Source organism: Exophiala oligosperma (genome assembly GCF_000835515.1).
Source record: "Exophiala oligosperma strain CBS 72588 unplaced genomic scaffold supercont1.2, whole genome shotgun sequence".
NCBI lineage: Eukaryota > Fungi > Ascomycota > Eurotiomycetes > Chaetothyriales > Herpotrichiellaceae > Exophiala > Exophiala oligosperma.
Window position 1 is genome coordinate 3325795 of NW_015622819.1, and position 26925 is coordinate 3352719.

The 26925-nt window shown below is 51.0% G+C and overlaps 6 protein-coding genes across 8 annotated transcripts; 3 read left to right on the plus strand and 3 right to left on the minus strand.

Moving 5' to 3' along the window:
- The first annotated feature begins 4644 nt into the window (after nt 1-4644).
- On the plus strand, nt 4645-6465 carry PV06_02579. 2 transcript variants are annotated; one of them, XM_016403279.1, is made up of 3 exons: nt 4645-5178; nt 5230-5796; nt 5930-6465. In XM_016403279.1, the coding sequence occupies exons 1-3, from the start codon at nt 5008-5010 to the stop codon at nt 6059-6061; spliced, it is 870 nt and encodes a 289-aa protein (XP_016267176.1). In that variant the 5' UTR covers nt 4645-5007; the 3' UTR covers nt 6062-6465. The 2 variants fall into 2 exon arrangements, with proteins under 2 accessions (XP_016267176.1, XP_016267177.1); XM_016403280.1 differs by having other exon boundaries at nt 5230-6465.
- Nucleotides 6466-14047: 7582 nt separating this feature from the next.
- On the minus strand, nt 14048-15897 carry PV06_02580. Of its 2 annotated transcripts, XM_016403281.1 has the most exons (2): nt 15413-15897; nt 14048-15301 (listed from the first exon to the last, which is right to left on the minus strand). In XM_016403281.1, the coding sequence occupies exons 1-2, from the start codon at nt 15669-15671 to the stop codon at nt 14289-14291; spliced, it is 1272 nt and encodes a 423-aa protein (XP_016267178.1). In that variant the 5' UTR covers nt 15672-15897; the 3' UTR covers nt 14048-14288. The 2 variants fall into 2 exon arrangements, with proteins under 2 accessions (XP_016267178.1, XP_016267179.1); XM_016403282.1 differs by having other exon boundaries at nt 14048-15897.
- Nucleotides 15898-16182: 285 nt separating this feature from the next.
- PV06_02581 (5'/3'-nucleotidase SurE) lies at nt 16183-17628 on the minus strand. Its single transcript, XM_016403283.1, has 3 exons — nt 16867-17628; nt 16447-16811; nt 16183-16390 (listed from the first exon to the last, which is right to left on the minus strand). The coding sequence occupies exons 1-3, from the start codon at nt 17538-17540 to the stop codon at nt 16350-16352; spliced, it is 1080 nt and encodes a 359-aa protein (XP_016267180.1). The 5' UTR covers nt 17541-17628; the 3' UTR covers nt 16183-16349.
- Nucleotides 17629-17955: 327 nt separating this feature from the next.
- PV06_02582 (uncharacterized protein) lies at nt 17956-20868 on the minus strand. The gene has a single exon (XM_016403284.1). It carries the CDS (start codon nt 20834-20836, stop codon nt 18104-18106), a length of 2733 nt encoding a protein of 910 aa, XP_016267181.1. The 5' UTR covers nt 20837-20868; the 3' UTR covers nt 17956-18103.
- Nucleotides 20869-21143: 275 nt separating this feature from the next.
- Nucleotides 21144-23791, plus strand: PV06_02583 (uncharacterized protein). The gene has a single exon (XM_016403285.1). It carries the CDS (start codon nt 21182-21184, stop codon nt 23417-23419), a length of 2238 nt encoding a protein of 745 aa, XP_016267182.1. The 5' UTR covers nt 21144-21181; the 3' UTR covers nt 23420-23791.
- Nucleotides 23785-26753, plus strand: PV06_02584 (uncharacterized protein). Its single transcript, XM_016403286.1, has one exon. The coding sequence runs from the start codon at nt 24040-24042 to the stop codon at nt 26749-26751; it is 2712 nt and encodes a 903-aa protein (XP_016267183.1). The 5' UTR covers nt 23785-24039; the 3' UTR covers nt 26752-26753.
- The last annotated feature ends 172 nt before the right edge of the window (nt 26754-26925 follow it).

Genomic DNA, 26925 nt, shown 5'->3' on the forward strand with positions numbered 1-26925 from the left:
CGCTCATTTTGAATCATCCACAATGAATCATCGAAAGTTCAATTTTCTTTCCTCCGAGGCCTTGTTACATTGTCATAGTCTGGAAGTGCGGCAGTCGCAAAAGTCCTCAATCTCACCCTCCCGCAGATACGCCGTGGAAAGCATCGTTGTTTCACTCACCTTCGCAGGAACAGGAAGGTAACCTACCATGATGTGTTTGAATTTCTAGGATTCCAAAGTGACAACGAGGTTTAGCCAGTATCTGGGGTTCTTTCGCTCCACTAATGGAGCAGCGGATTTGGAAACCTCCCAGGTACCAGACGGGGGAGGGGGGCTGGCCACGTTTGAAACAACGCTGCATGAAAGCTCTCTACCCAGCACCCACGACCGGGAAACATGAACGACGGTTGGAGGATAAGCGCACAATGACAAAGTCGTACTGGATACTCGTAGGGCTTGAAAGTAATGAGCAAGCTGCATATCACAACGGCGGAGGGCAAGCCAGAGCCCACTCAATACGCCGGGAGTAACACTTTCACCAGGAAAAGACACGGCGTGGTTGGTCGGAGTATGACTGACAAGGATCAGGGACATCTGTAATTCGGCACATAAAACCGGAGATCTGGGTGATGGAGAGGGTCTGTCTACATGGTACTTGTAGTCTCTTCGCGCCAGCCCGCAGGGGGTCATGGCGCAGCGTTGGTCTGCGCTAAAGAACGAACAAATAGAATTCCCACAGCCTGCTCCCCAATGAGGCATAGATCGGAACTAACGGCATTAGGAAGGTAGTGAGTGGATGAGATTGGTGTGTCGCCGTCTTAAGGACCAACTGTTTACCTCAACACGACCGCACCAGAGAAGTGTATGAGAGTGGGACGGAGAGACAGAGAGAGAGGACAATGATGTTTGATCCCGAAGTTCAACTTCTGGGACGTGTGGATAGCCCGGGTTTCTTTTCCCAAGTAGCCTGCAAGAGAAAAGAAGGAGCACAAGAGAACGATGTCTACCCTATCTTTTTTACCCTCTCCACCAAGTTTAAACTACTGTCTGTTGTAGCACTTTCTAGGGCGGCCAATCCGGCTGCATGGAAGTCCACCAAGTTGTCACCCATGACCAACTTGACTATGCAGTCCCTTTCAGAGGAAATGAGTGACTGGTCGCCGCATCCGTTTGTCGTACGGGCGTAGCGTAATTGACTCGAGATACAGATGCTGCATGCCTAAGTACTAAAGAGTATTTTTGGTGACATTTCTTTGTCAGCTGGTTTGGTTTTTGGTGCAAATACATACTGGATGATCCTTGCGTTGGCGCCAGCGCACCCAAGGAACTCCCCGTGGATTAGCCTCCTCCTCCTCCGCTGAATGGCCGATTAAGGCCTAGCAGGCTCGCTGTCAAAATGCCCGAAACATCTTGGTGTGTGGTTTTTAGTGCGACATGGGTCATCTGCGTTTATTGATCCTCAAAGGTCCTTTTGTTGCGTTGGCCTGTCATTAGGGCTGAACGGAATTCTCATCTGACAATTGGCGGAAAAGAGCCTGGCAAGACAGAGGGAGGGCTGGGAGGGACCACTTTGGCTCGAAGGAGAAAATGACCACCTTGCAAGCGAAATGGGGGCCACCTTTTGACCCTTGCAAGCGTCCTCCTCCCTAATTAATTACGCTATTGCGTTTCGATGGGATGTTAGAAGCACGCTTTTTGGCACCAATAATTCAAGGGAACTTTGGTGTCCTGTTTGATACTCGTACACAGGCCAACATTTTCGTTACCGCTCTGTGCAACATACGGTGGGCAGCGTTTACGCGGAACAACACGACCTGGTTCCGGACCATGTCTGGGTTTCCATTCTTGAAGGCGATCGCCAGTCTCGCAGATTATCTTGCGAGCCATCGCCTGCGCGTTTTTTAAGGCGCCTTGAGTGTTGATGCTACTGCCCCTAACGTCGACTTCGATGTCCTTGCGTGTGTACGGATGATACGATACATCTTGCTACTTTACACACAGCACTGTTGAATATTCTGGACTAGCTAGCCCTATGGTGCTTTGGACCCAGGAGTGATGGTTCTCCCGTACAGCGCTTCCTGAAACTCCACACTTTCTGACCACCTCCCTCGTGATTATTGCGACATGAGGTGTTGTTCACGAAGCTGTCGACGATTCCATGAAGCCAGATGCGTTATCTCGAGTAAAATATTGTCCTTTTGAACAGGGCATACGGCGGGTCCATTCTGAGGCCCCCACGATGATTCCATCTTACTGGAAACCAATGATTGAGGGTGAGTGAACCATGTTGCTCCTTCTTCCGGTATTCCACCGCACGAAACAGAACGCGACAAGTCTACTGGAGTGCCCTTCGAACTGTAATCTGCTGCTTGCCGAAGTTTGGTGAAGCTGGCCAGGAGATCAAGCTACTGGGAGAATATTTCAAATCACAACTGGGCCAAAATTAGCCGGTTGTTATTGTGGCTCAGGGGTCGGGAGGAGCAACCCGGAGGCTGCTCTTCGAAACAGTGATGGCCTTCTGGAATAGCTGCCACGCCAGCCCTATGGGCCACAGACGCAGCCACAAGCCGCTCGACTTGGCACGGAAGGAGCCCGTTTGTTGGACATGGATGAGCTGACGGCGACGGTGGGTCCTTGGGCCGGGTGCTCGTTCTCCCTCTCGTACCATGGGCATTGGAATCTCAGCTACGAGAAACGAGTGACATTACGATCGAATGGTTGACCGAAGTAATCGACAGCAATGTGACCTGACTGTGCAGACTGACAGATATCCGCACAGATCTCCAGGTTGCACAGGGATTGACTCTCGGGGAGTGAGCGAGAGATGAGCATTACAGTAGACTCGTATAGGAGAGTTCTGGCGGATCCTTACCGTTTTAGGATATTCACGACCTGCAGGCGAAGTGTGTCGCTGTCCTCATGAGGTAGAGGGGGTGAGGGTCGATCAGGGGGCCTAAGAATACCCGGAATGTTGTGTGAGGCCCTCTTACTCGCGGACATGCGCACGGGGATCCGTATGGCGTATACACACACTGGCGTGGCGTGGTGATCTCCCTCTTGGAGTACTGTGCGTGTCGGATGGGCGCTTCTTTACGATGAGTTAGGTTGAAAGCCCTCCATTCAGCCATACTTCGGGATAATCTTCCCTCCTAGAGTCAACGGTGGAATTCGGGGATTGACTTCGGGACCAACAGCACCAAGGTCAATGGAGGTAGTCTGAGTTTCTAAGCAGATGGCACGAGATTGTAAATCAGAACTGTAATCAGCAATTGAGGTGCCTGGAACGGACGGTCATAAGGCGATTCCGGGGGCCAGAGGCCGCGGATTTTAGCGGACTTGATCCGTTAACTGGAGGAGCACATTTTGCGGCATATTGTCAATGGGCGGAGACAGAAATGTCACCAACTAATTCTACCTGTAGCTTCACGCCTTCCCGACCTGTACAGAGGTATGGACTCTACAGTGTCCGTGTCGTCGATACCTTACCGACTGCGCTGCCGAGTAAATGAATGATTCCGGTCCTTTTGCCAGTTTATGATATCACGTTGGGGGCCACGCATTGACTCGATGCGGACAAAGTCTTGATTATGGCATAGCAGGGTCGGAGTGTTTAGGTAGCCTGGAGTTAGGCTGTCCGTCTTCTTGGGTCTTCTACCTTTTGGTGAGGGCTGCGCGATCGCCAAGCTCGTTCTTTAGCGCCTATTGTGGACGTTTCATGTACCAAACAAGCAGGAGCTGGACAAGTACGGATTGGGGTACACTATTTGGGAGATAGCGAGGCTGGCTGGGTAGACTGAAGGAGAAGTAGTAACGAGAGACTGGCCCAAGAGAGGGCGGGAACTGACCGAATGAGTGAGGGAGACTGGACGACTTTCAGGCGGACGGGCACGTTCGAGGATGACTAGAGAGAGTCACGACTCAACGAACGAACGATGATGGGATGATCGATGATATCGGTTAACTCAGGGCCACTGCGAGCACTGCATGTCAAGCCAGATAATTATTGATTGCAATGTAATGATCACGCAAAGCAAAGAGGGGGAGCGAGAAGGAGGAGAATGGAGCTCTTGGTGGGCACGTTGAGAGTACCAACCTTTTGAGAAGTAGGGTATGCGTACGAGTCTCCATTCCCGTACTCGTACTCCGTACAATACGAGAGTGACAGACAGACATGCCCAACAACACGAACAGTCCACGTAGCACAGTTACTCCATACACACACAAACACACACACAGCGAGAGGCGGACGGACACTTGCGGCAAAGGTCGAGTCGCTGTTTGGGGCAGCTATCAGACCGCCCTTCTCTTTCAAGCGGCGAGCCACTATCGCCAACCGGGTTAGGCATGCGGCAGGGGCGCAGCGCCCTACAACGTTGCAATGCACTCCGTTCTTCGTGAATTCGAGCCCAAAACGCATGTCTGCACCACTATTTCCGTCCTGACCCGGTTCCTCGTTCGCAGCACCCTTGTCATCCTTCGACCTGGAGACCCGCTGTGACCGTGTCCCAGGGCCGCCGCCTCGCTCCCCTGCTCGCTCCTGGGGCGGTCAACATGCTCCCCTGCACAGTGCGAGTCTCCACTCACTATCCCTGCTCTCCCGCCGCCGCCTCGCAGGGCAGGCAGGGCAGGGCAGATGATGGAGGGTCTGAGTTTGGACATGTGGTCCTTCGCTCGTGGTTCATCCACGACCACCCCGGTTGAACTTTTGCGGCCGGCTTCCTGAATGCCTCCGAGCCACGACAGTTCTGCCTATAACCCATTGGGACAAGCGGTATTTGTGTTTCCAGGCAGTTACCAAGGACCTATATATCAAGGGACCTCACGTTCGGCCTCCCATTGATCTGTCCATCTGTGATTCGACTACATCTTGCGAACAACCATATTGTTATTAAGGCCCTTCGATACCCTCATCCCTCTTCCATTCGAACCTTCTTCTTGTACTTCTCCAGATCAACCCACGACCTGGTCATTTTCTTGTCGTTACTTCATTTGGCCCATTCAATTCCCCTCCACTACAAAGTCGTCACCATGCAGCGGAGTCAAAGTTATTCCTACCCACAAACAATGGTGGGACATTCCAGATATGCCTCGACACACGCTACCAGCTCTGCATTCAGTGCATCTGCAAACCCCAATGAAGACTGGACCAAGATTTCCGACCTCGCGGAGAGAAGACGGATCCAGAATCGGATCGCCCAGGTATGTGGCCTTCACAGGCTGACCTTGGGTATCTTCTAACAGATTGTTTAGCGAAATTATCGAAAGAAGCTCAAGAGAAGACTTGAAGATCTAGAGCGTCGTGCCGGCTCTTCATCCGCTTCTCCAGAACAGTCACATTCAGAACTCGCGACGACGAGTCCGCCAAAGGACTCCAAGCAGTCACAAACCATGGCTCGTCAAACGTCAAGGTCAAGCACTTCACACGAGACCCAGAGAGCGTCCCCTGAGATCGTGGCATTGGACGACCATTCTACCCTTTTCGACACTCCTGCCTCTCGCCATCTCTCTGTCACCTCTCCCCCAGCATTCACCTTCTCCACCTACCCTCCCACAACTGCCTATCTCCAGTACGAGCAGCAACAGCAACAACCAATGTACGACACTCCATCCAATTACTACTCAAATTACCAGTACAACCTGGATGTGTCATCCTCAACCTTACCTCCAACACTGCCGGCCATGCTGCCCTCATCCTACGCCAAGCAAGAACAGCTTTTCGGCGATGACGATTTTCTAAGTCCCTTTAGCATGAACTATGCTTCTCTAGCGGGTCTAGAGATGCCCTCGCACCAAGCGTTTACGGGGGCCACTTCTCATGTAAATCCCACCAGTTTCTTCTCTCGTTCATATTCAAGCCCGCACTTTTGAGCCTCAGCAAGAAAGAGCACCTGGCACCCTCCTAGATTTCGACTTGCACTTTGCAGCTCAAATGCTGACATCCTTTCGGCAGACACCGCCGCTCACAGATCCCTACTCTATCGACTCAACGCATAATTCACCCAACTACTTTGATGTTCCGTTGACTCCGATATCAAGGACGGCAAGCCCCAATTTTCACTTATTCGACATCAGTTGCATATGAGAGCCTTATTCTCGATCACCACCCTTGTGTTCGATTTCACAGAAGACTTCCCAAGCCGCCACGCATGCGTCTCTTGGAACAGGGATGGATGAATGGCTACCTCTACGAACTGTTATGATGGGCAAGCTCTAAGGGCCAGAGCTGGACGGGAGCACTTAGATGGCCGAACGGGCTCTTCATTGAGCGGTCAAATGCGCTCGCAGCGCCGTGGAATGGCGTGCAGTCAATGCTAGTTTACGGTGGTAATACCCAGGGTAGCGTTGAAAAATTGGCGGACAGCGTTGCTTGATTTGATTTTATGTTGTTACGAAGTTCATAGCGAAAGGTTCACGAGACTGGCAATTGAATAGCAGACCAGTCACATCTCAGAGTATTGAATGTACGCATTCTACACCACTCCAAAACCATTCCCTTTACGGTCTGTGGTGTAACTGTAGCAGGCGCTGAGTTGTGCTTAGCTGCATCTCGTGCCGCCATATGTGGCAGCTGCATTTCAGCTCGCAGGGCTGAGAGGCGGCATAAACGAGGCGGCAGACGACAGTCTCGAATAGTGAAGCATGCAGCAGCCGCCCTGTTAAATTGGGCGCTCGAGGTCTAGCCTCTATCCCTGCACAATCGATATAGTGGAAGGAACAGGAGCGTGATAAGAAGAGTCTGGCGGTGGCTTGGGCGCAAGCTTTACCGACGAGGGGCCGATGAGGGATCAGGAGGGAAAAAGCCCAGCAAAGCTCCTCGCAACGTGTCAACATCACCAGTCAAATCGCTGTGATCTTCTTCCTAACCTGGGCCCAAACCCACTAACCAAGCCGAAACGTTGCTCGATCCTGTCGAGATCCCTCTTAATCTACCTACTGCAATCCCCTGCGTGCCGACACAATTTAGTACAATCCCACGTTCAAAGGCAACGCGCCACCACACGTTCAACCGGGAGGAAGAGAGTCTAGATCTGAAGGCTGGCGCAGGGACGACGCGCTGGACCAACAGCACAATTACAAAGACTTAAGCAAGTAGGGACTAAGGATTATCATGGCTCAGCGGCAAGTCCTTTTTGGAATGAATATGTAAGCCGTTGTTATTTTCGATCCTGCTTCAGCCTCGGCGTTGGTAATAAGTCTCCTACATACATGGCCAGTGGCGCAATCTCCCTAATTGGCAACCTTGACCACGGAATCATACCTGACTTCCTGAGAGAGTCCTGACTGACTGGCCAGTAGAGGGTGGGAGCTGGAGCGTTGGACCTCGAGTGATGATAGAGTGAGAGGTGGTGAATCACAGGTAACCACGATACCTATCCTTTCCCCTTAGGCTTAGGTCACAGCTGGCATCGTGCTCGATTCTTGCTCGCGTGGATAAATCAGCACCGATACGTGACCTTTTGTGCGGAAGCTGACAGGAGGATCCTATGGCTTACAGTCTTATCTGGAATCATCTGGCAATAACAGTGTGTCTTTCCACGGCCGTCTCGATATCAAAGCTCTGGGCGGGGCTGGTTTCGCCTCCCAACGAAGTGCTGGAGAAGATCGACGTTGGAACTTGTCCGCCTTCACAGGCATCGAGCTTTCAATCGACCCTTTTCAATCTGACACCAATACATACACACTGATCTTGAAAGACCATCTTCTTCCTCCGAATCCCGAGAATGGTCGCGAGCAGTCTACTGTCTCGTGGGAATACGACTTCTCGAAGTCAAATTTCCTAGTCAATTCTGGAGACAATAATTCGTCCGCCACCGTCTTCATACCTTGGGACCATTTCAGGCCCACCTACCGTGGCAAACCGTGCTCTGAGATGGACCGCCTGAAGCTGGGCGAGATCAAGAGAATCAGCATCATGATCAGAAGGTAGACTTGTGGTTTGGTTCTGGGTATGGATAGAGCTGACAGCATGTTGTAGCTTTTTCGGATCCCAAGAAGGGCAATTCAACTTGCATGTCAACTCCCTCGTTGCCAGTAACTAGCGAACATCCGCGGACTTGCCCACGTAGTCCACTATCTCGAGGGCATGGGCTCCAACACTTTGCCACAGGCACAGCAAACCCCAGAAGGGGGGCAAAGAGGAGGATAGACAAGTGGGCTGTGGAATCACCTACAGGCCCTGTTATGAGCCAACTGGTGAATCGTTCCTCCAGACACCCCCTCGAGCCGGCCGCATACACCGAGGAAGCTTGTTGAGATGCAGACTGAGCCTTTCTTTCGATGATTTTTACCCAACATGCCCAGTTAGGCCAGAAGTCAGAGTGATCCAAGCGCTTTAGCACTCTGCCTCGTATCTTTGTTCACACAGTGGCAAGATGATCTGTCGAAGACCAAGCAGAACTGCACCCACAACCTACAGCCAATGGCCCTCTTTACCAGGTAATCCCCAGTATTGGATACGAGATGGCTGAGTAAGGTCATCATTTCCCGCCTCGCAAAGGCTTTCAAGGAAGGTTTCATTACCGGTATACGAGCAGGTTCAAAACGACAACTGGAGATAGCGGCTTTGCAAAGCAGTCGACAGCGATATGTCAAGCATGAACTCCAGAAAGGTTGACGACGCTCCAAAGTTACATGAGATGTTCAGCCTCCCCATCAACGGCCACAGTATTTCGCGCCACTGTACCGATAAGGGAATTGATTATCGAACGCCCATAGGTCGAAAGCATTGACTCATTCTACAGGAACATACGCCAGTGGCTCTATTGTGTCAGTCTTACAACGCTGCTTAGAGCCTTATGATAATGTGGCTGTGGGCTGAACCGAAAATGTGACCCAAGTCATTATTCCTGAACAGGTAGTAGGGCAGCGAGCCCTACTGGCCTTCCTTCGAGCCCCGGAAGTCTGGGTCACGTTGACGCAATTCGGCCACGGGGGTTTTAAGAGACCCCGAGATGTGCGAATCTATGCTATCCAGGTAACAACGGCCACAACAAAGACGCGTGTAAAATGTCTCAAAAGCCCGAATGCCCAGAAATTTGTCGAGAGGGGTTTATGACGAAATGTGTGTCGGCGTTCCTCATGATCAGGCAACAAGGTAAAAGGGAAGCTTGCCAATGCATAACATCTCGCATCATATTCCCAGGGCGTCGTTGTCGAGGGTTTCGAGTCAATCGGAGGCGTAACTAGAGCTCGTTTCGTGAATTACTTGGTTCGGAAGTCGACGGCAGGGCGCCTCGATACTTGTTCCCCGTACGGAGTAGAGATGATTGCTTCTTGCATAAAAAATCACAAAGCGTCCGGCGGTTTGCCTCGGACGAAATGGTGATTAGTGCAACCTTCTCGACATATGTAATCACACAATACGATACGCCTCTTAGCGTGGTTTACAATACCAAACATACTGGGCGGACAGGGGTTCTCGACCAGTCGTTCCCACAAACTCCGTCTGCTTCTACGGAGTCAAGTCTCGGGCTATTTTTGGCCCCTTCGATCAATTCTTGGGGAGGGAGACACTTCTGGATCGCGATTGTGATGCGTCCAGCAGCCTTGCAGTTGACTGGCTTCAATACTTATTGCGAGAGTGGGGGAAAACGAGTTTCGAATGGCTGGCCTCACGAATGCTATACGGAGTACGGAGTACAGAGAGTATTTCGCTTCGAAGTCGGTGCGAATCAGTGCGAATCAGCGCGAAACTCATCAACTGCGGCTCCGAGGCTTTTTTTTGGTTGGCATTCGATGACAATGCCAGCATGAAGTGTCGACGCAAGTTGTCGAAAGAGACCATGCATCCGACGGGTAGAACAACGCGAACCGTCGTCAGGCGATGTGGCGCCCAGAGAGGGTGTTTTTTGCCCAGGCTTCGATCAAGCAGTTTGTCGTCTGTGAGGTTTCACTGCATCTCGCTCAAGCACAATTTGTCACCTGGCGAGTTTCCTAGGCGAAGTTACCTTGGGTTTGTTAGCCTTCAAGTAGGACCTAAACACTAAGGCCGCCGCCAAGTTTCTTCGCAAAACGTGCGAGAATTCAATTATTGGTTTGTTACGAAGTCACGGAGTAGCGCGTTGTCCTTGGATGAATGGCCCTAAAGCCCAACACGAGGCTGGTTCCAAGAAGAAGCTGAAAAAAAAAGATGCAACACCACCACCACCTTCCTTTTCTTTCCAACGAAACAAGGTAGCCAAAAGGGAGTGATTGGTTCAAAACTGGAGTCCTTTTTCGAAATTCAGGGGGCGATCGACACATACGACCACCGACGTATTCGTTTGTTACCCTTTTTTTTGCCTCCGTCTCGTCCACCAAAGCATTTGTAATTCAACTTTGGCAGTAGAGAGGAGGTGCTCGCGTTCGCCCCAACCCCAAGGCTCAACTTGAGCCTAGAGATTCTGGACCACATTGAATACGAATGCCCAGCCGCAGCACTTCAGTACCTAACGTACATTACTTTCTGCAAGAACGAGAGAGCGGGAGAATTGTTCCTCCGTACGGGAATACGCTGTGGTCGGTAGGTAAATACGCATAACTACTAATGTCGCCAAGGGGATTTATTTTGCTCGTTGAAATGGAGGAGGACCAGGTAGGGCCACCAGCATTTCATTCTTTCTTTCCTTTTTGCCTTCTCTTTTACGGAGTACCAAACCAACAATTTTGATGGTGAGACTTTTTCACCTTATTGTATGTATACAAGTAGTACACACCAGCTAAACCCCCCCCCCCCCCCGAAAAGAAGGTCGGCCGGGGGTGGCCCTACCTACTGAGTACTGCAAGTACACCGTGTACTCGTTGTGTAGCCTTCTTTCCCTCCCGTACTTATTATATTAGCGCCGAGGCAGTACTGGACCCCCCTCCCCCCCTCTTTCAAGCGTCTGACGTGTGCACTGTGAATTGACGTCTATTTCGGCCAACTCTTAAGTGACGTTGATGGGTCAACTTTACTGAGTATATATATGTACATAATAGAGCCGAAATTGGTAAGATGTCCAAGGCATATCATTGTAAAGATGCATTTTCTTTTACTCTACTCCGTAACAATCTCCTCGTAACATCTTTTGATCATGGGAGGCCTGTTACACGAATCCGTACCGTACCGAGTTGATGAACGAAGTTGCCTTAGCGTGGCGTAACCGTCCCAGCACCCCAATATTTCCCGTAGGATAAATAACCCTTGGTACAAGTTATCTTTGCCAGAAGAGGATAGTGATGCGGACAGTGGCGTTTGTTTTAAAGCCGTGTGTGGTGTTTTTTTGGTTTCAAAAAAGACAAAAACAATAAGCAGGGCCTGAAAACACCTACTCTCAAGTAGGAAAGTATTTCAGGAACAGGAATGACAGGCCTCCTTGGTTACCTACAAGTAAATACGCAAGGCCCTGGGTGGGAGATTTCAATTTCATGTGGCTGGGACGGCAAAGCGAGCCATGCAATCTAAAAAAGTGTAACTGTACGAGAAAAGATCATTGAGGCGTGCCACCGACGAAGACAGACAATGCGAGTTTTCGTTTAGCCAGCTACTCGGTATGATGCCTAGGAAGTTTGTTTGTTCCCCACCGTACGAGGAAGTTGTGTAAGGGAGGGCGAGCAGTGAACTTGACTACTGTACGGGGTCATCCGTAGGTAGCTTGGACTTCTCTGAAAGAAACTCGGACTCTCGGTCTCTGAACTCGTGCGAAGATTTGCTGTCTTTGATTCAAAGTCACAAGGTTCAAGGTTGTTTCTGGACGGGAGGAGAGGGGAGGGGGTGTTTTGGTTTTGCGCGCTCGCAACATGTAGTACACTTTTATGCCTAGTTTCGCCCGCGGTCCCGGGGGCCTTGGGGATGCGGCTTGGGAGGGGGCAAAAGTGTGACGAACATCCAAAGCCGAAAGCGCCGAGTGACGGGGCCTGATGATGTTAGCTGAAAAAAAAACAAGGTGGTGAAAGCTAGCAGAGGGATCAAAGGCCAAGGTCCAACGCCCCCGTCGTTGCTCGTGCTCGTACTCGTACTGCGTACCCGTACAGGGGGAGGGTTGGCCACTGGTTTTGAAAAAAGCAGCCAGATATTTTTGATTTCCAATGACTTACCACCTGGGTACCCCGTAGGCAACTAAAAAAAAGGGACGGAGACGGAAGGAAAAGAGAGAGTACGACGTGTTTGTTTCCGTACTCCGAACGAACGAACGAACAAAGACGACGACGACGTCCGAGCCGAGTTGACGTACATACTTATTGCTCGGACGACGGAAAGTCACTGAGCAAGGGTGAATTTCTTTCCGGATACCCGCCAAGACCCGACCGCGACCGCGCTTTTCTAGCTTTTGGAAATGGACTGGATGGATCAAGGATATCCCGGATACTCTACCCCGTAGAGAGGGTCTGATCTGATGTTGGGATTGTGAAATGGAGACAAAAGACATCGGAATGATAAAGTACGCATGGTACGCACGGGACGCGAATAACACGCGTTCTTTTTGAACAATACACCCGACTTTGTAAGTAAAGACACGGCACACGGCATGCGGCACACCACGCCACGCCATGACATGCATACAAATCGAGTGATTTGGCTATCGAATGGCTAGCGTTGAGACTCCGTTGCTCCGTATGAGGTTAATCGAAGGAACCGGAAGTCAGGACGAGCCGAAGCGGTCACGGAAGGATAAAAGAAGGAATTCAACGATCCTGGTTTCGCCGCAAGTCAAGTTTTGTGGCCTTGGGGTCCTGGAATCAATCCTTGATCCTTGACTGTTCTGCCAGGAATACCCGGTGAGGATGGATGGGGATCATGCATGCATAATCCCAAAGAAAAAGGTGGTCGATGGACGAAACACCGTTCAAAGATGCGCCATATCCGTCTATGGAGTACGGGATATGTACTGTAGCGAATGTACTCCGTCCGACCTACCCTATGTATCCTTTTTTGTTGTTTTGTTGTGTTTGTCTCGTCTCCTTTCGAAGGAATCGGCCTTGCACATGCACCATGCATCATCTACACAGCCCGGTCCTTGCTTGGATGGAGGAATGAATGCATGAGACCCATGGAGCAGGTAGGTTAGCTTTGTCCCCCTGTATGTACTCATACGGTACGGGTACTATGGAGTAGGCCGATTCCTTTTCATGTTCCCAACACACCTTCCTTTTTCTCTCTTTGGTAGTTCGGTGGATTGTTCCGCTCAGTAATGGAGTAACGGTGTCAGGCAGGACAGGATTCTCCAAATGACCGCCAAAGGATCCTTTCGCTACTTTTTGTCGCTGCAAGGCTTAGTGCTTTCTGTTGTAGGATGATCGACAGGGGGAAGGGGAGGGGGAGGCTCGGGACGACCAAGACACAAAAGACGACGACGCAGACGACGACGCAGACGAAGACGCGGAAAGCATACAACGACAACCAAAGACAACACATCCATGTCGACATTACGAGTACAAGATGATGGTGGTTTGACGAAAAGGATTCAACAACAATACGACTCCGCTTTCATCTGGACAATGGCGTGTACGCGGTTGATCCGGACGTGTACTTGGTGCGGGTACGAGGATGAGGAACGAGTATGTACATTGGTTTGATCCACTGCTAAGGTATATCCTGGTTAGGAGAAAACGCTACATGCCCTACAGTATCTCTAGATACCCTTGATGCTATAGGCTATGCACACTGATATTACAGCAGAGGAACAACAGCTTAAGTGCATGTGACACTGGACAACGATCACACACTCCTTGTCAGGGGCGTGTTTGTAGGTTTTCATTCGTTGGCAAGAGAAGGATGGTGAAACGGCAACAGGTCCTGGATGTATTTGGTTTTGCGAAGCCATCTCAAAGGTCATTTGGGCATCACCGCCATGTGAAGATCCATTTTTTTTATACAGTACACTCATCCCTACCTACGGTAGATAGGTACGGAGGGGGAACAGTGTAAGTGGTTATTTGCAGTCACGAACCCTTCACAAGGAACCCCTTTTGGACACTCTTATGGCCAGGTGACTTTTTTTTTGCAATCCGAAAATCCCAACGTGGATTGTATGGTCACGAAGGAACACTGTCAACGAGTCACTATGACGATGACGGACTGCAAGAACGGAATGGACAGAGACAAATATCTCTGAACTTTAGGTATTCAAACATGAAAATCTGGACTGATAAAAGATGGCTCTCAAAAAAAACGACGCTGCGATTCGCTTTCTCATTCTATCTCTCCCCTACTACCTGACTCGGGTGTCGGTGTTCTTTTTTCTCTCTCCCCTTTCCATCACATCTATATTGACAATTCACTCTTTTCGAGGATACCAAGAGTAGTTGAAAAAAAGGTGAAAAAGTTCTCTGTTCAAGGGGTTTTTTTTTGATCAAATCTTTACACTCCATGGATGATCCTCATCGCCATACTGTATACCCTCGATCCAACCCTTCATTCGGAGAGCGATCTCCCCCGCCTCCTCGGTCGGCTTCAGGCCGCAATCCAGCATGCGGTCCCTCCAGGAGATCTTCCTCACGGGCGCCACGATGGCGGCGGTGCCGGCGCCGAACACCTCGATCAGCCGTCCGTCGGCCTCGGCGTCGGCGAGTTCCTGCATCTTGACGTAGCGCTCCACGACCTTCCACCCTTCGGGCTCGAGTCGCTCGCGGGCCAGGGCGAGCACCGAGTCCCGCGTGACGCCTTCGAGGATGGTCCCGTCCAGGGGGGCCGTCAACAGTTCCTTTTGTCCCGTCTCCTTGTTCTTGATGCACACAAACAGGTTCATGGTGCCGACCTCGGTGATGAACTCTTCGGGCCCAAACAGCCACAGGTTCTGGTGGAGACCCTTTTTCGCGGCCTTGAGTTGCGGCACGATGCACGGCGCGTAGTTGGCGCCGAGTTTCTTGTCGCCCACGCCCCCCGGCCACGCGCGCACGGCGTAGTCGGTGGCCTCCAGGGAGATGGCCTTGAACCCGGTCGGGTAGTAGGGGCCCACGGGCGACGCGATCACGTAGAGCAGGGCAGAGCCCGGTGGGCCGACCCCCAGCGTCCGCTGCGTCCCGATCAGCGTCGGGCGGATGTACAGTGAATAACCCTTTTCGGACGAGATGAACCTCTCGTCCAACCGGCACAGTCGGCCGATCAGCTCCGTCAGCTTGTCCCCGTCGAAGGTGGGCAGGGCGATGCGGGCGGCCGACTTGTTCATGCGGGCCATGTTCTTGTCCGGGCGGAAAAGTCGCAGCGAATCGTCCTTGGCGCACTTGTACGCCTTCATCCCCTCGAAGCATTCAAAGGCGTAGTGGAATACGCATGTCGCCGGGTCGAGGGAGAGGTTCTGGTAAGGTGTGATTCTCGGTGCCAGCCAGCCTTGTCCGGCCGTCCATTCGATAGATAGCATGTGGTCTATATGGCACAATAGAGTAAGTTCTTGTACTTTTTCAAATTTCTGCATCTTGGCGGCATGGGTCACTCTTTTTCCTTTCTAACACGTGTGTGTTGTTCCCCCCAACGTACCTGTAAACGTCCTCCCAAAGACGAGATCTTGATTCGCCACGAGGGATTTGGGGGTGATTGTTTCTGTGACTTCGACCCTTGACGGGTCGATTCCCGGTAGCTTGGATTGGAGGTCATCGTCGAGTGCCAGAGCTTCTAGCCTCCTGCGGGACAGTGAGAATTGTCTGGACGCGAGTGATATCCGTGTGGAGGATGGTGTGAATGTTGCTTTTGTAAGACTTCGTGCGCAGGGCGTGCGCAATAGCCGAGGGAGTGACATGGTGTGTATTTCAGTAACTGCGGAGGGACGACCAGAGAGGGAGGAGAGGGAGAACAAGGGACGCCAGTGAGGGTGAGGACGCGCTGCGCAGTATATTTGTCAAGACGCAGACAGTGGCTATCTTGTAGTGTTGTAGAATGTCAATTGGAAGGGCGCCGGGGGTTGTACCGAGTAGATGTACGGAGTAGGTGATTCATATCTCTACAAAGACCTCGAACGACTCGATAATACAAAAATGTCCCCCGGCAATCGGAGGTTCGGCACTTGGCGCCGCCAGGAACATCTAATCACGTAGAGAAACAAGGGCAAAAGGCCCATGAACGCCGGCGATAACCGTCAATGGCCCGTAGCTTCAAAGTACTACTCATAGGTACTCCGTATGACTGTGATAACTTGCCCCCGGAGTCTTCCAAGTATCCCCGAAAGCGGCGACCAAGTTCCATGAATTGCTGACGAGATCAAGCCCAACACAGCATCTACTGAATGGGGTATTCGATATCAATTTGTATTCTGTACTTTTATATGTTATTCACATGTTGTAAGGAAAACATTCTGCATTACTATTTTCGTGACGCATGACTCGCGTAGCGACGAATGCGGTGTTGAATCTCGTCGAGGTACTCCGTGGGAACCCCCAAGGTAGAACATATATCGCTGTTTGCCTATGTCGGTCATTGACTACTCATGTCGAACCGGGTATAGAGCTTCCAGTTGTTCATCTAATGAGACTGTTAGCTCAGCCAGCCAGCACCAAATTCTTTGTCATAGCTCTTACCAGTCAGTTCGTTTCTAACTCTGACTCTCATCTTTGAGTCGGGGTTCTCAAAAGCCACGACTGAAGTCATAGCGGCACGAAGAGCAGCTTGGTCATGCCCAACAGGAGCATCGTAGTCGATGCTAAAGACAGACACGGAGCCATAGCAGCCTCCATTCACCACAGGGGTCTCTCCGGGCAAGGCACAATTGCCGTTGATGCACCGATTGAGCGCAGCCGTCACCTTATTGCCATACTTAAACAAGCCTGTCGTGGCGTTGTAGACGGCTTTGTCAGTGAAGGCACCACCATTAAGTCGAGTCTGGATGAGAGGCGGCGCCACACAAGAATCATTCGTAAGCGATGTGATGAACGGGAAATTCACACTACAAGGTCGGCGGTCAGCATGCTGTGGAAGAATGGAAGTGAGAAAAGACCTACTTCAGTCCATAACCGAGTGGCATCAGCCGCTTCCCGGGCGCGGTACCGTTGACCAGTGCATTCACGACACTGACAGCCAGTTGAGCATGGATAGTAGCCGGATCAGGTTGGCCAGACTTAGTCGTCTCGTTGATCCAGGTGTAGGCACGTTGTTCACTGTTGCCTCCGGAGTAAGAGATGGCAGGAAGATTTCGTCCAACAGCACCATATGTTCCACCCATCGTCCCAGACAAGGTATAGAGGAATGGTCCCAGATTGGTGCCGTAATTTGGTCCGCCAACATAGAGATCGATGCTTCTATTGCCGTAGTAATTCGGGAGGACAAAGTCCAGGGCAACAAATGTGCATGCCGCCGGGGTGCCATTGTAATACCAAATATCTGGATCCTTCGGATCACGACCGAGCGAGGGAGCACCAGCCGGAATGAGGTCGTACTCGGAAGGCCTCTCAAGTTTGTTCGAACTCGTGAATGATGATCGACCACCTTGACCGCTTTCGTCATCTGCTGGCGCAACAATCAAAACTTGGTGTCCCGATGCTTTCAGAAGACGGCAGAACTCTCGAAGTTGAGCACTTCCGAAACCATCATCATTTCCCATAAGGATATTGATGGCGGAAGAGGTGCCGACGAGGCCACAGGCCGCAAAGACGGCAGAGAGAGTTGAGAGCTTCATGCTGGTAGGCGTCTTAGTGTTGCGCTGGACACGGCGACCGATTCATCAGAGCAGAAGCTACAACGCCCAGTAAAGCAAGCACTGGCAAGCGAGCAATGTCTCGTGCTTTATAGCTTCATTGGGACGGCTCATACTGGAGCTCTCGCCGGACGACAGGTCAAGCTCTCTAAGATCTGCACATCTCGTCATATCGTTGGCGGAACTTGATTGTATGGTGGTATCCGTTGTATCCATCGACATGCCACATTCCGGAAGTAGCTTAGTCCCTTGTAGAGATGATTGGCTGTGATAAGAGATTCGGCGACCTGCGATCGCTTGGGATTATGTAGGTACGAGGAAGACGACTCGCATCCCAAAGCCTCAGGAACAGTCGGCAACTGATCCACTTCCTAAAACCTCGGCTACTCGTATGCACGTTGGAAGGAGTGACTCTGTGAACTATTGCTGTCTTCAACGAGACCCACGAAGCCATTTTAAGTAAGCTTAACCATTCAACTATCCCAAGACGTCTTCGTCTGAATGCCCTAATTCGGCTAAAATGCTGCTCCCAACCGACGACTAACTTATAGCAGTGACTCGTATTTGTCCAAGCCCGACTTCTTTGGTTGTACAGACGGTTGAGAGGTAGTTTGCGGTTGTAGTATATTCGTTGAGGCTCCAATAGGAGGCGGCGATGCCGTTCCAACATGATAGTTCGGCTGCTGCCTTTGTGGCCAGGCATTTGTTTGCAAATTGGACTGTGGTGGAGGTGCTATACTTGGAGACCATCCTGGATTCTGCCCAGGCCTCGAGCCTGGAGGCGGTGGAAGCTGCCATGCATTATTCGAAGTCGGCGGTGGTGATGCGATAGATTGTGCAGGTCGTGGAGACATATGTGATGACGGTTGTAGAACCTGAGGCTGACTCGCCATGGGAGCAGAAGATGCGCCCCATATTGAAGAAGAGGATTGTTGGGGCTGCAAACTCGGGAATGTTGATGCGCTGATATCGGGTGTGATAGATCGAGACGCAGGCTGTGGTTGCAACGTGGCGAGATTTGAAAGGGGATTACCTGAAGGGGGTGGACTTTTGGTCTGAGTGTTGGCCGAAGACCATGAGAAGGAAGGTGGGTTAGGAGTCAGCCTTTCTCCCTCAGAAAGAGCACCAGCGAAAACATCATTACTCTGAGTGCCTTTACCCCCAAGAACCAGCTTCTCAAAGTCCTCTTCTGGACTGAGCTCGCCGTTCCTAACGGCACCGGTGTTAGTGTTTGTGAACGTGATGCTAGTCCGAGACTCTCCTGGCCGGGTGGAAGACATTTCTTGCAATTTGCGCATCTGCTCACGTTCAATCTTTGCCGTCAGAGACTTGATGACATCCATGTAAGCCTTGAACTGGGAGAGGTTGAGAAGAGGTCCTAGGCAGAAGGTCCATAGAATAGGCATTACTTCAATGGCCAGGAAGTCGGTGTCAGCAACTGTGCCAACCTGCCGAAAAACCTTGAGGGCAGCCATCATGACAGCTGGTTCTTTTGTTTTTATGTTGTTCAGTAACGGAACTACTTTTTCCTGCATGGTAAACTTGTCAAGGTTAGAAACATTCCTGTCAGGTTTCTCCTGCTGGTTTGAGCCCGTGAAGTCATCATCACTTGTGTTCATCTTGTGGATTGAGACACCGCAGAGAACTGCAAGGGCCTCAAGACCACGAACTTTGATGGCAAGACTACTTGTTTTGCTGAAAACATTGGCGACCACAGGGAAGAGGTCGTGCTTGACTGTGGAAAAGTCAATGAGAGGTAACACAACCGGCAAGGTCTGCAAAGCTGCATCGGTCAGGGAATGTGTTGGTGATTCCATCGCAACATGAACAATGGGTAAGACGTCCTCCTTGAATTGTCGGGCCGAGCAGTTGTCGGCAACGAGTTGAATGTTATTGAGCACTGCCAATAATGCGGCCTCCTTGCTGGTGTCACGTTCCTCTGACTTGGCTTTAGAGAGAAATATCTCTCTCATCCTTGGAAGAATCTTATCTGAGACAACTTCTTTGCCGGACGGGATGACTTTGATGATATGGAAGATGTTCTGCATGATCAACGGCAGCAATTCTTTGTCCTTCATCTCGTCCAGGAGAACACTCAGAATCTTCTTCTCAAGCACCGAGGGTGGAAATTGAGGCATGACTCGACCGAGGCCTTTCATGAACTGTGATTTTTCCGCAGGTGTCTTCGCAGGTAGAGCGTCAAGGAACCTGATGGTATTGACCAAGATGTTATCGAAGTATTCAGACTGTTGAAACTCTGTCGCGGTCAATCGTTGTGCAGGCCTTCTGGCGAGCATGCGTGGGAGTGTGACATTGAGTTCTCTTGGCAAAGTACCTTCGGAGAGGTAATTGTTGGAGCCAGATGGGAGCATGGAAGGAGTGTTGAAGATCTTTCTATAGGTGGATTGGTTCCCATGCGTTTCAATAGGGGATCGATGGGGCTTTCTGTAGCAGGCTAGAATGACAAGCCCGAGTGAGAAGATGTCCGCGGAGAAATTAATGTTGGAATCAAGGACAAAGTCAGGGGAGGTATAGTCGAGCTCAAGCTGCACCATGCGCGGAAGCCGAGAATCGTGGTAGAGGACTTCGGAGAGTGATATCTGTGGGACTGCTTGATGTCCCTCTGCTCCATCAGCTGGACCAGCAAAACCTAGCCCAGATATCTTCCAATCAGATTTTGCGTTGATCATAATAGCATCCGGTGTCAGATTGCCATGTACCAACTTGGCCGAGTCATGCAAAAATTCCAATCCTTTGGCAACCTGTAGGAGGCCTTTCTGGACCTCTAGCTCGTCTATTTCGATATCCTGGAGAGCTCTAGAGGTGTTTGCGTCAAGACCGGAAGTAGACCTCGAATAGCCGCTACCACTTCTGCTTTCAGAGCGATCTTTCTGAGCAAGAGCCGCAGATAATGAACACACGACTGGTTCAGTTGCGAACATAAGGCCGCCATTCCGGGTCTCTTCCACTGGCTCTACCAGTTGTAGGACCGAAGGGTGGCGCAGACGGGCAAGGATGCTGGCCTCCTTTTTTAGTCTCTCGATAACTTCATCCTGAATCTTGCGAATCGATGTCGAACTAGTTGCACGTGCTCCAAAACCAGAACTGTTGATATCTAGAGACTTCCGTTCGAAGACAAAGACAGATGCTTGAGCACCTGTGCTCTTCTTCTTCGCATCAAATAGTGTCCATGGCCCGACAGTTGCGGAAGATTGTTTCGAAATTTCATAGTTGGAGCTGATATTGGATGTGAAAGACTTGAAAGCGGATGCGAACATCGCAGCCTTGTTGACAATTTTGCGGTCGAAGGCTACCAGAAAATTGATTAATAACTTTGATTGATGTCAAGTTTCCATGCTAGAATGTATCTCGGTCTTCTTCGACTTGGAACTCTTTGAGATTTGGCGTTAGACAGACACATACGTCGATGAAACTCGTGGAGGCTGAAGAGAGCAATGAATGGCACGTTCCACTTTCCTGGAAACGGTCGCCACACCTTCCTCTTTAGCAGCACAGCCTCGTCATGTCGGTTCGCAGCCTCGCGGGGACGCTCATCATCGACCTGCCTGCACCTGCTCGTGGTAGACTGACTGACCGTTCGTTTTACTTACATCTACTCGTACATGTCACGCACTCTACAATCTACTCTCTCGCCCCAGAGCATTTCCAGCAGACTTTCTCAACTCACCCATCAAGTCCAAATTACTCCAAAGCTACGGAACACCATGGACCACTCTCTCAGATCCCACTATCTCGCTGACAATCCTCCCACCGTTGTAAAACTGGAGATCACTCCTCATTTCGCTGCCCTGTCTGCCAAACAAAAACGTTATGCTCATCATTTGAGCAAAGCTTGCTTTCATGGCACAAGAGTGACATTGGCACAGGTGTCGCCCGAATCGCCAGTCATATACGAGCTGATACTGGCCCTACACCATGCTTGCGGTGGAAATTACAAGAAGTTGTCCGATAGTACATCAGTGGGCTCAGACGATATCACCCTATGGCTCGAATATGCCGCTCAGTTCTTAGGAAATTGTGGCAACTATAAAGGCTTCGGAGACTCCAAGTTCATCCCCAGGATCTCTCCCGAGGCACTCAAACAGCTGTGTGCAGTGAATGAGGAATGCAAGAAGTTGCATGATACGGCTACACAAGCAGGAGGTGGAATATATGAGACCAAAGACGTAGCGTTGATGCACCTTGGATATCCTGAAGGCGGGCATATGACTGCATACTATCCAGACTCTCCTACTATAACCAAAGAGGAGATTACAATCGTGGGCGATGTATTGGAGGAGAAGAAGCTGCTTATCGAGAACACTAGATTACGCAAGCTGGCCTCCGGAGATTTTGATCTATTGATTGCGTCTGGTATCCAGAATCCACCGGCATCAGAAAGAGATCTGGGTGACCTGTCGACTATTGATTTGCCAGGGAAGCTCTCGGGGAAGAAGCTACACCTCGTGTTCGGTGACTACCTGAATGAGATGGGGAAGATTGCCCTTGAGATCAAGAAAGCGAAAAAGGAAGCCGCCAACGAAACAGAGGAGAAGATGATGGACGAGTATGCTCGATCATTCGGCACCGGCAGTATTCAGGGCTTTGTAGAATCTCAGCGATACTGGATCAAAGACAAGAAGCCTATGGTTGAGACTGACATCGGGTTTGTAGAAACTTACCGAGATCCCCATGGGGTCCGCGGTGAGTGGGAGGGCTTTGTCGCCATGGTCAATCAAGAGCGAACTAGAGCATTCGGCAAACTCGTGGACGCGGCACCAAGTATGATTCCGAAATTGCCATGGGACAAAGATTTTGAGAAAGACAAGTTCTTGAGCCCTGATTTTACATCCCTGGAGGTGCTTAGTTTTGCTGGCAGCGGCATCCCTGCAGGAATCAACATACCCAACTACGACTTCATCAGACAAAACGAAGGCTTCAAGAACGTCTCTTTGGGCAATGTTCTCAGTGCCAAGGCACCTAAGGAGCCCATACCTTTTATTCGTGCACAGGACGACGAACTGTACCGAAAATATCGAGATGGCGCTTTCGAGGTTCAGGTAGGCATTCACGAGCTCCTGGGACACGGTTGCGGCAAACTGCTGCAGGAGACCTCCCCAGGAGAATACAACTTTGATATCAAGAATCCCCCTGCCAGTCCCGTCACAGGGAAAGCAGTCACTTCATGGTACAAACCTGGCCAGACTTGGTCCAGTGTGTTTGGTTCCATTGCTTCGTCGTACGAGGAGTGCCGAGCAGAATGTGTTGCCATGGCACTGTCCTGTGACTTTGAGATCTTGAAAATCTTTGGGTTTGGTAATGGCAAAGAAGACATGAGCAATGAAGCAGGTGATGTTCTTTACGTCGCTTACCTCCAGATGGCCAGAGCAGGCGTTGCGGCTCTCGAGTATTGGGATCCCAAATCACGCAAGTGGGGACAAGCTCACATGCAAGCTCGCTTTTCCATCCTCCGGACTTTCATGAATGCAGGTGGGAGTTTCTGTGAGATCAAAGCTCCTAATGGAGATTTGAACAGTCCCGACGATCTCGAGATCTTCTTGGACAGAAGCAAGATTTTGTCACACGGTCGGCCAGCTGTGGAGGATTACCTTCAAAAGCTACACATATACAAAGCAACGGCCGATTTCGAAGCAGGGAAGAAATTGTACGACGACATCACCGGGGTTGATACTTGGTGGGCAGAGAAAGCCAGGCCTATTGTTCTCAAGAAAAAGACTCCTCGAAAAGTATTCGTGCAGGCGAATACAGTACTGGACGAACAGACTGGTGAAGTCAAGTTGGTCGAATACGAGCCGACGATCGAAGGCATGGTGCAAAGTTACGTTGAACGGGGAGTCTGAAAGAACCCTAGCCTTTTCTTGACGATATACACAGCATGGCCGGCATATAGTCGTACTCTTACTCAAATCAGCGTGCATCAATATGATGAATGAACAAACCCAGTTGAGGTTCACAGCACAGTCGTACTCGTACATACAGCTTCCTCGACCAGGATGGAAATGCAGCTTTCCCCCGCAAAGGTTGGGCATGTATCGAATGCCGTGTAACCACCGGAGCATGTACTATCGAGGCATGTAACAATGGAGATCGTGGTGTACGAGTACGTGGCCGGTTAGCCGACTTCGGTTCGACCGAGAGTGATACATACACCTCAACCAAATGTTGATTCGCTCGGCATAGACCTGCATATGACGGACCATACTGTGTTCGTCGACATTTAGATGATATACAAGCTCCGCGAAGCTTTCAACAGTGCATGCATTGCAGATCCAACTCCACTGGTGCGGAGATGGTAACATCTCTTTCTCTGTCACATCATCATTGATCCAACCTTGTACATGGGCTCGGGTCCCGGGTCTTTTCTCGCTGTGTGATGCTATAAGAGTCAATCAGGCAGCCAGTCGATCGGTCAAAATGCAGCCTCCAATTGCGAACTCCTCTAGAGCAAGGAGGAGAGATCATGTGGTGCCGACCTTGGGCGTATCTGGCCCTCATCTCTTCGTATGCCTTGGCTCAAAACCCGTATCTGAACGCAGATGATGCCAATGACAACCGCCTACCCAATTACTCTCCAGCTCGGCCACCAGTGGTGCCATTGGCTGTCCGATCGCCTTATACAAGTGCATGGCAATCCACGGCAGGTAACAGCACGCTGAATTCCGGTGGTGTCCAGTTCTGGACGGGTGGCGGACTTGGATGGGAAGGAATTGTGACCGTCGACGGCATCTCGTATGAGTACCTGGGTGTTGGGTCGAAATCTCTTCCCACTCTACCCTTGATCAAATCAGCTATTCCACAGGATGTCTCCTACGACAGCCAGTACTCGAACTATACTTTCCAAGCTGGTCCTGTCTTGGTCACGGCCAGCTTCTTTTCTCCTGTCATACCTAAAGATCTATGTCGAACAAGTATCCCTCTGAGCTACTTGACCACCTCTGTCGAGTCTCTGGATGGCTCGAGTCATGACGTACAGTTCTACAGCGATGTCAACGGCGACTGGATGGCACCTGAAGGCAACAAGACCTTGATCTGGGATCTGTACCAAAGCATCAGGTCCATCAATGGGAGCGGGGATGCCACTGATTCATCAAACCTCATCTACACATGGCTTTTCAATCTTTCGTCACAATACGAATTCGCCGAGGAAAGTCAGCTACCGTTATGGGGGAACTTTTCATACACCACAAGCCCTGGTCAAGCCAGCAACTTCAGCTTCCAAAGCGGCTATTCGGCGACGCTGAGATTCAACTACATCATGCAGCACTATCTCACTGATATCGTTGACGGCAACTATCGTGGTGCTCAAGACATGGAGCCCGTCTTCGCATTTGCCCATGATTTTGGTTCAACGACGTCTGCGTCTGTCCGGTACACCATTGGATCTTCTCAGACTCCCATCATGCGATACATCACCTCAGCCGGCGTCGTGCCCCTACAGCCATGGTGGACCAAATGTTACGGCGACCTCTTCTCGATGATCCAGTACCACTACAACGACTACGACAATGCGGCAGCGCTGGGCAACGCCTTCGAATCCCAACTCAAGTCCGACATCGACGCCTACTACGCGCCCGACTACGCCAACACGGCGGTCTACAGCAACAGCACCGCTTCCGCACCGCCAGTCTATCCGGATCAGAACATCGGAACAGACCAATACGGCCAGCAGTACTATTTCGACCCCGATTCGGCGTACGGATTCCTCAACCCCAACAACTTCAGCGGCATCGCGATCCCCGACGTCTCGGAGCCAGAAGCGTACTACTCTCTCGTCGCCCTGGCGGCACGACAGATAATGGGCGCCTACGTCCTCACCATCCCCCCGTCTCTAGACTCGAGCTCCAACCTCGACGAACCGCTCATGTTTCAGAAGGAAATCTCGTCCGACGGCAACGTCAACACGGTCGACGTCATGTTCCCGGCCATGCCCTTCTTCTTGTACGCCAACCCGGACCTGCTCCGGTACAACCTCAACCCGCTGTTCTACAACCAGGAAAACAATTTCTATCCGAACCAGTATTCCATGCACGACCTGGGCTCGAACTTCCCAAACGCCACGGGCCACGTCGAGGGCAACGACGAATACATGCCGGTCGAAGAGTCGGGCAACATGATCATCATGACGTACGCGTACTACGCCTTCACTCACGACACGGCGTACCTTGAATCTCACTACGCCATCCTGCAGCAGTGGTCTGAATATTTGATCCAGTATTCTCTCCTGCCGGGCCAGCAACTGTCGACCGACGACTTTGCGGGTCAACTCGCCAACCAGACCAACCTGGCCGTTAAAGGGATTGTAGGTCTGGCTTGCATGGCCAACGTCGCCGAGGCCGTCGGTCAGGGGGCCAACTCTTCCAACTACTCGTCCATCGCGACGAGTTATTTCTCCAACTGGACCGACTTCGCCATCGACCCTTCGGGTCACCACACCATGCTCGCCTACCAGTGGAGGTCGTCTTGGGGGTTGCTGTACAACATTTTCCCCGCCAGGTTGTTTTCACTGTCCATCATCCCGGATTTTGTCTTCGACATGCAGTGCGCTTGGTACCCGACCGTGAGTCAGGTTTTTGGTGTGCCCCTGGACAACCGTCACGCCCTGACGAAGAGCGATTGGGAACTCTGGACGGCAGCGACGTGCGGTACCAGCACGCGAAGACTTTTCGTCAACGCCTTGGCGTATTGGCTCAACGAGACCAGCACAATGTTCCCCTTTACCGATTTGTATCTGACAACAGGTACGGGGGCTTACCCAAACAGCGATTCAAGTATGAGTCCCATCGAGTTCATCGCCAGACCCGTACAGGGTGGATTGTTCAGTTTGTTGGCAATGTACGCCGCCGGTGGGACTGCCAACAAGTTCCCTTCTGCCGACAACAGTACTGCGAACGTGGGCGGGGGGAACGGAACAACATCATCAGCAGCAACAACGACACTCTCGTCTTATAGTTTACCCATGAATACAAGTTGGACGAGTATGCCCGCCTCGACTTATGCTTTTCCGAGCGAGACGAGTGAGAGTGCGAGTATCAGCGAGAGCCTGAATATCACTCTGACAACATCTGAATCAACCTACGTCAGTCCGAATTACTTGACTTACACCATGACGGGGCCACCGACATTGTCGACCGTCACGACGAGCTCCACGATGAGTACCACTTTCACGACGTAGGGGGTGGGAAGAGACGGCACTGCTTTCGAGACGAATGACGAAATGAGATAAAAGATTGAAGTTAGAAATGAAGTTGATATGACGACCGAAGCTCAAGTTAGTAGTTGCAAACCGTTACAATAATTCAAATTTTGCTGGCAGTACTATTTGGTGTCTCGAGTCATGACTTTTTGT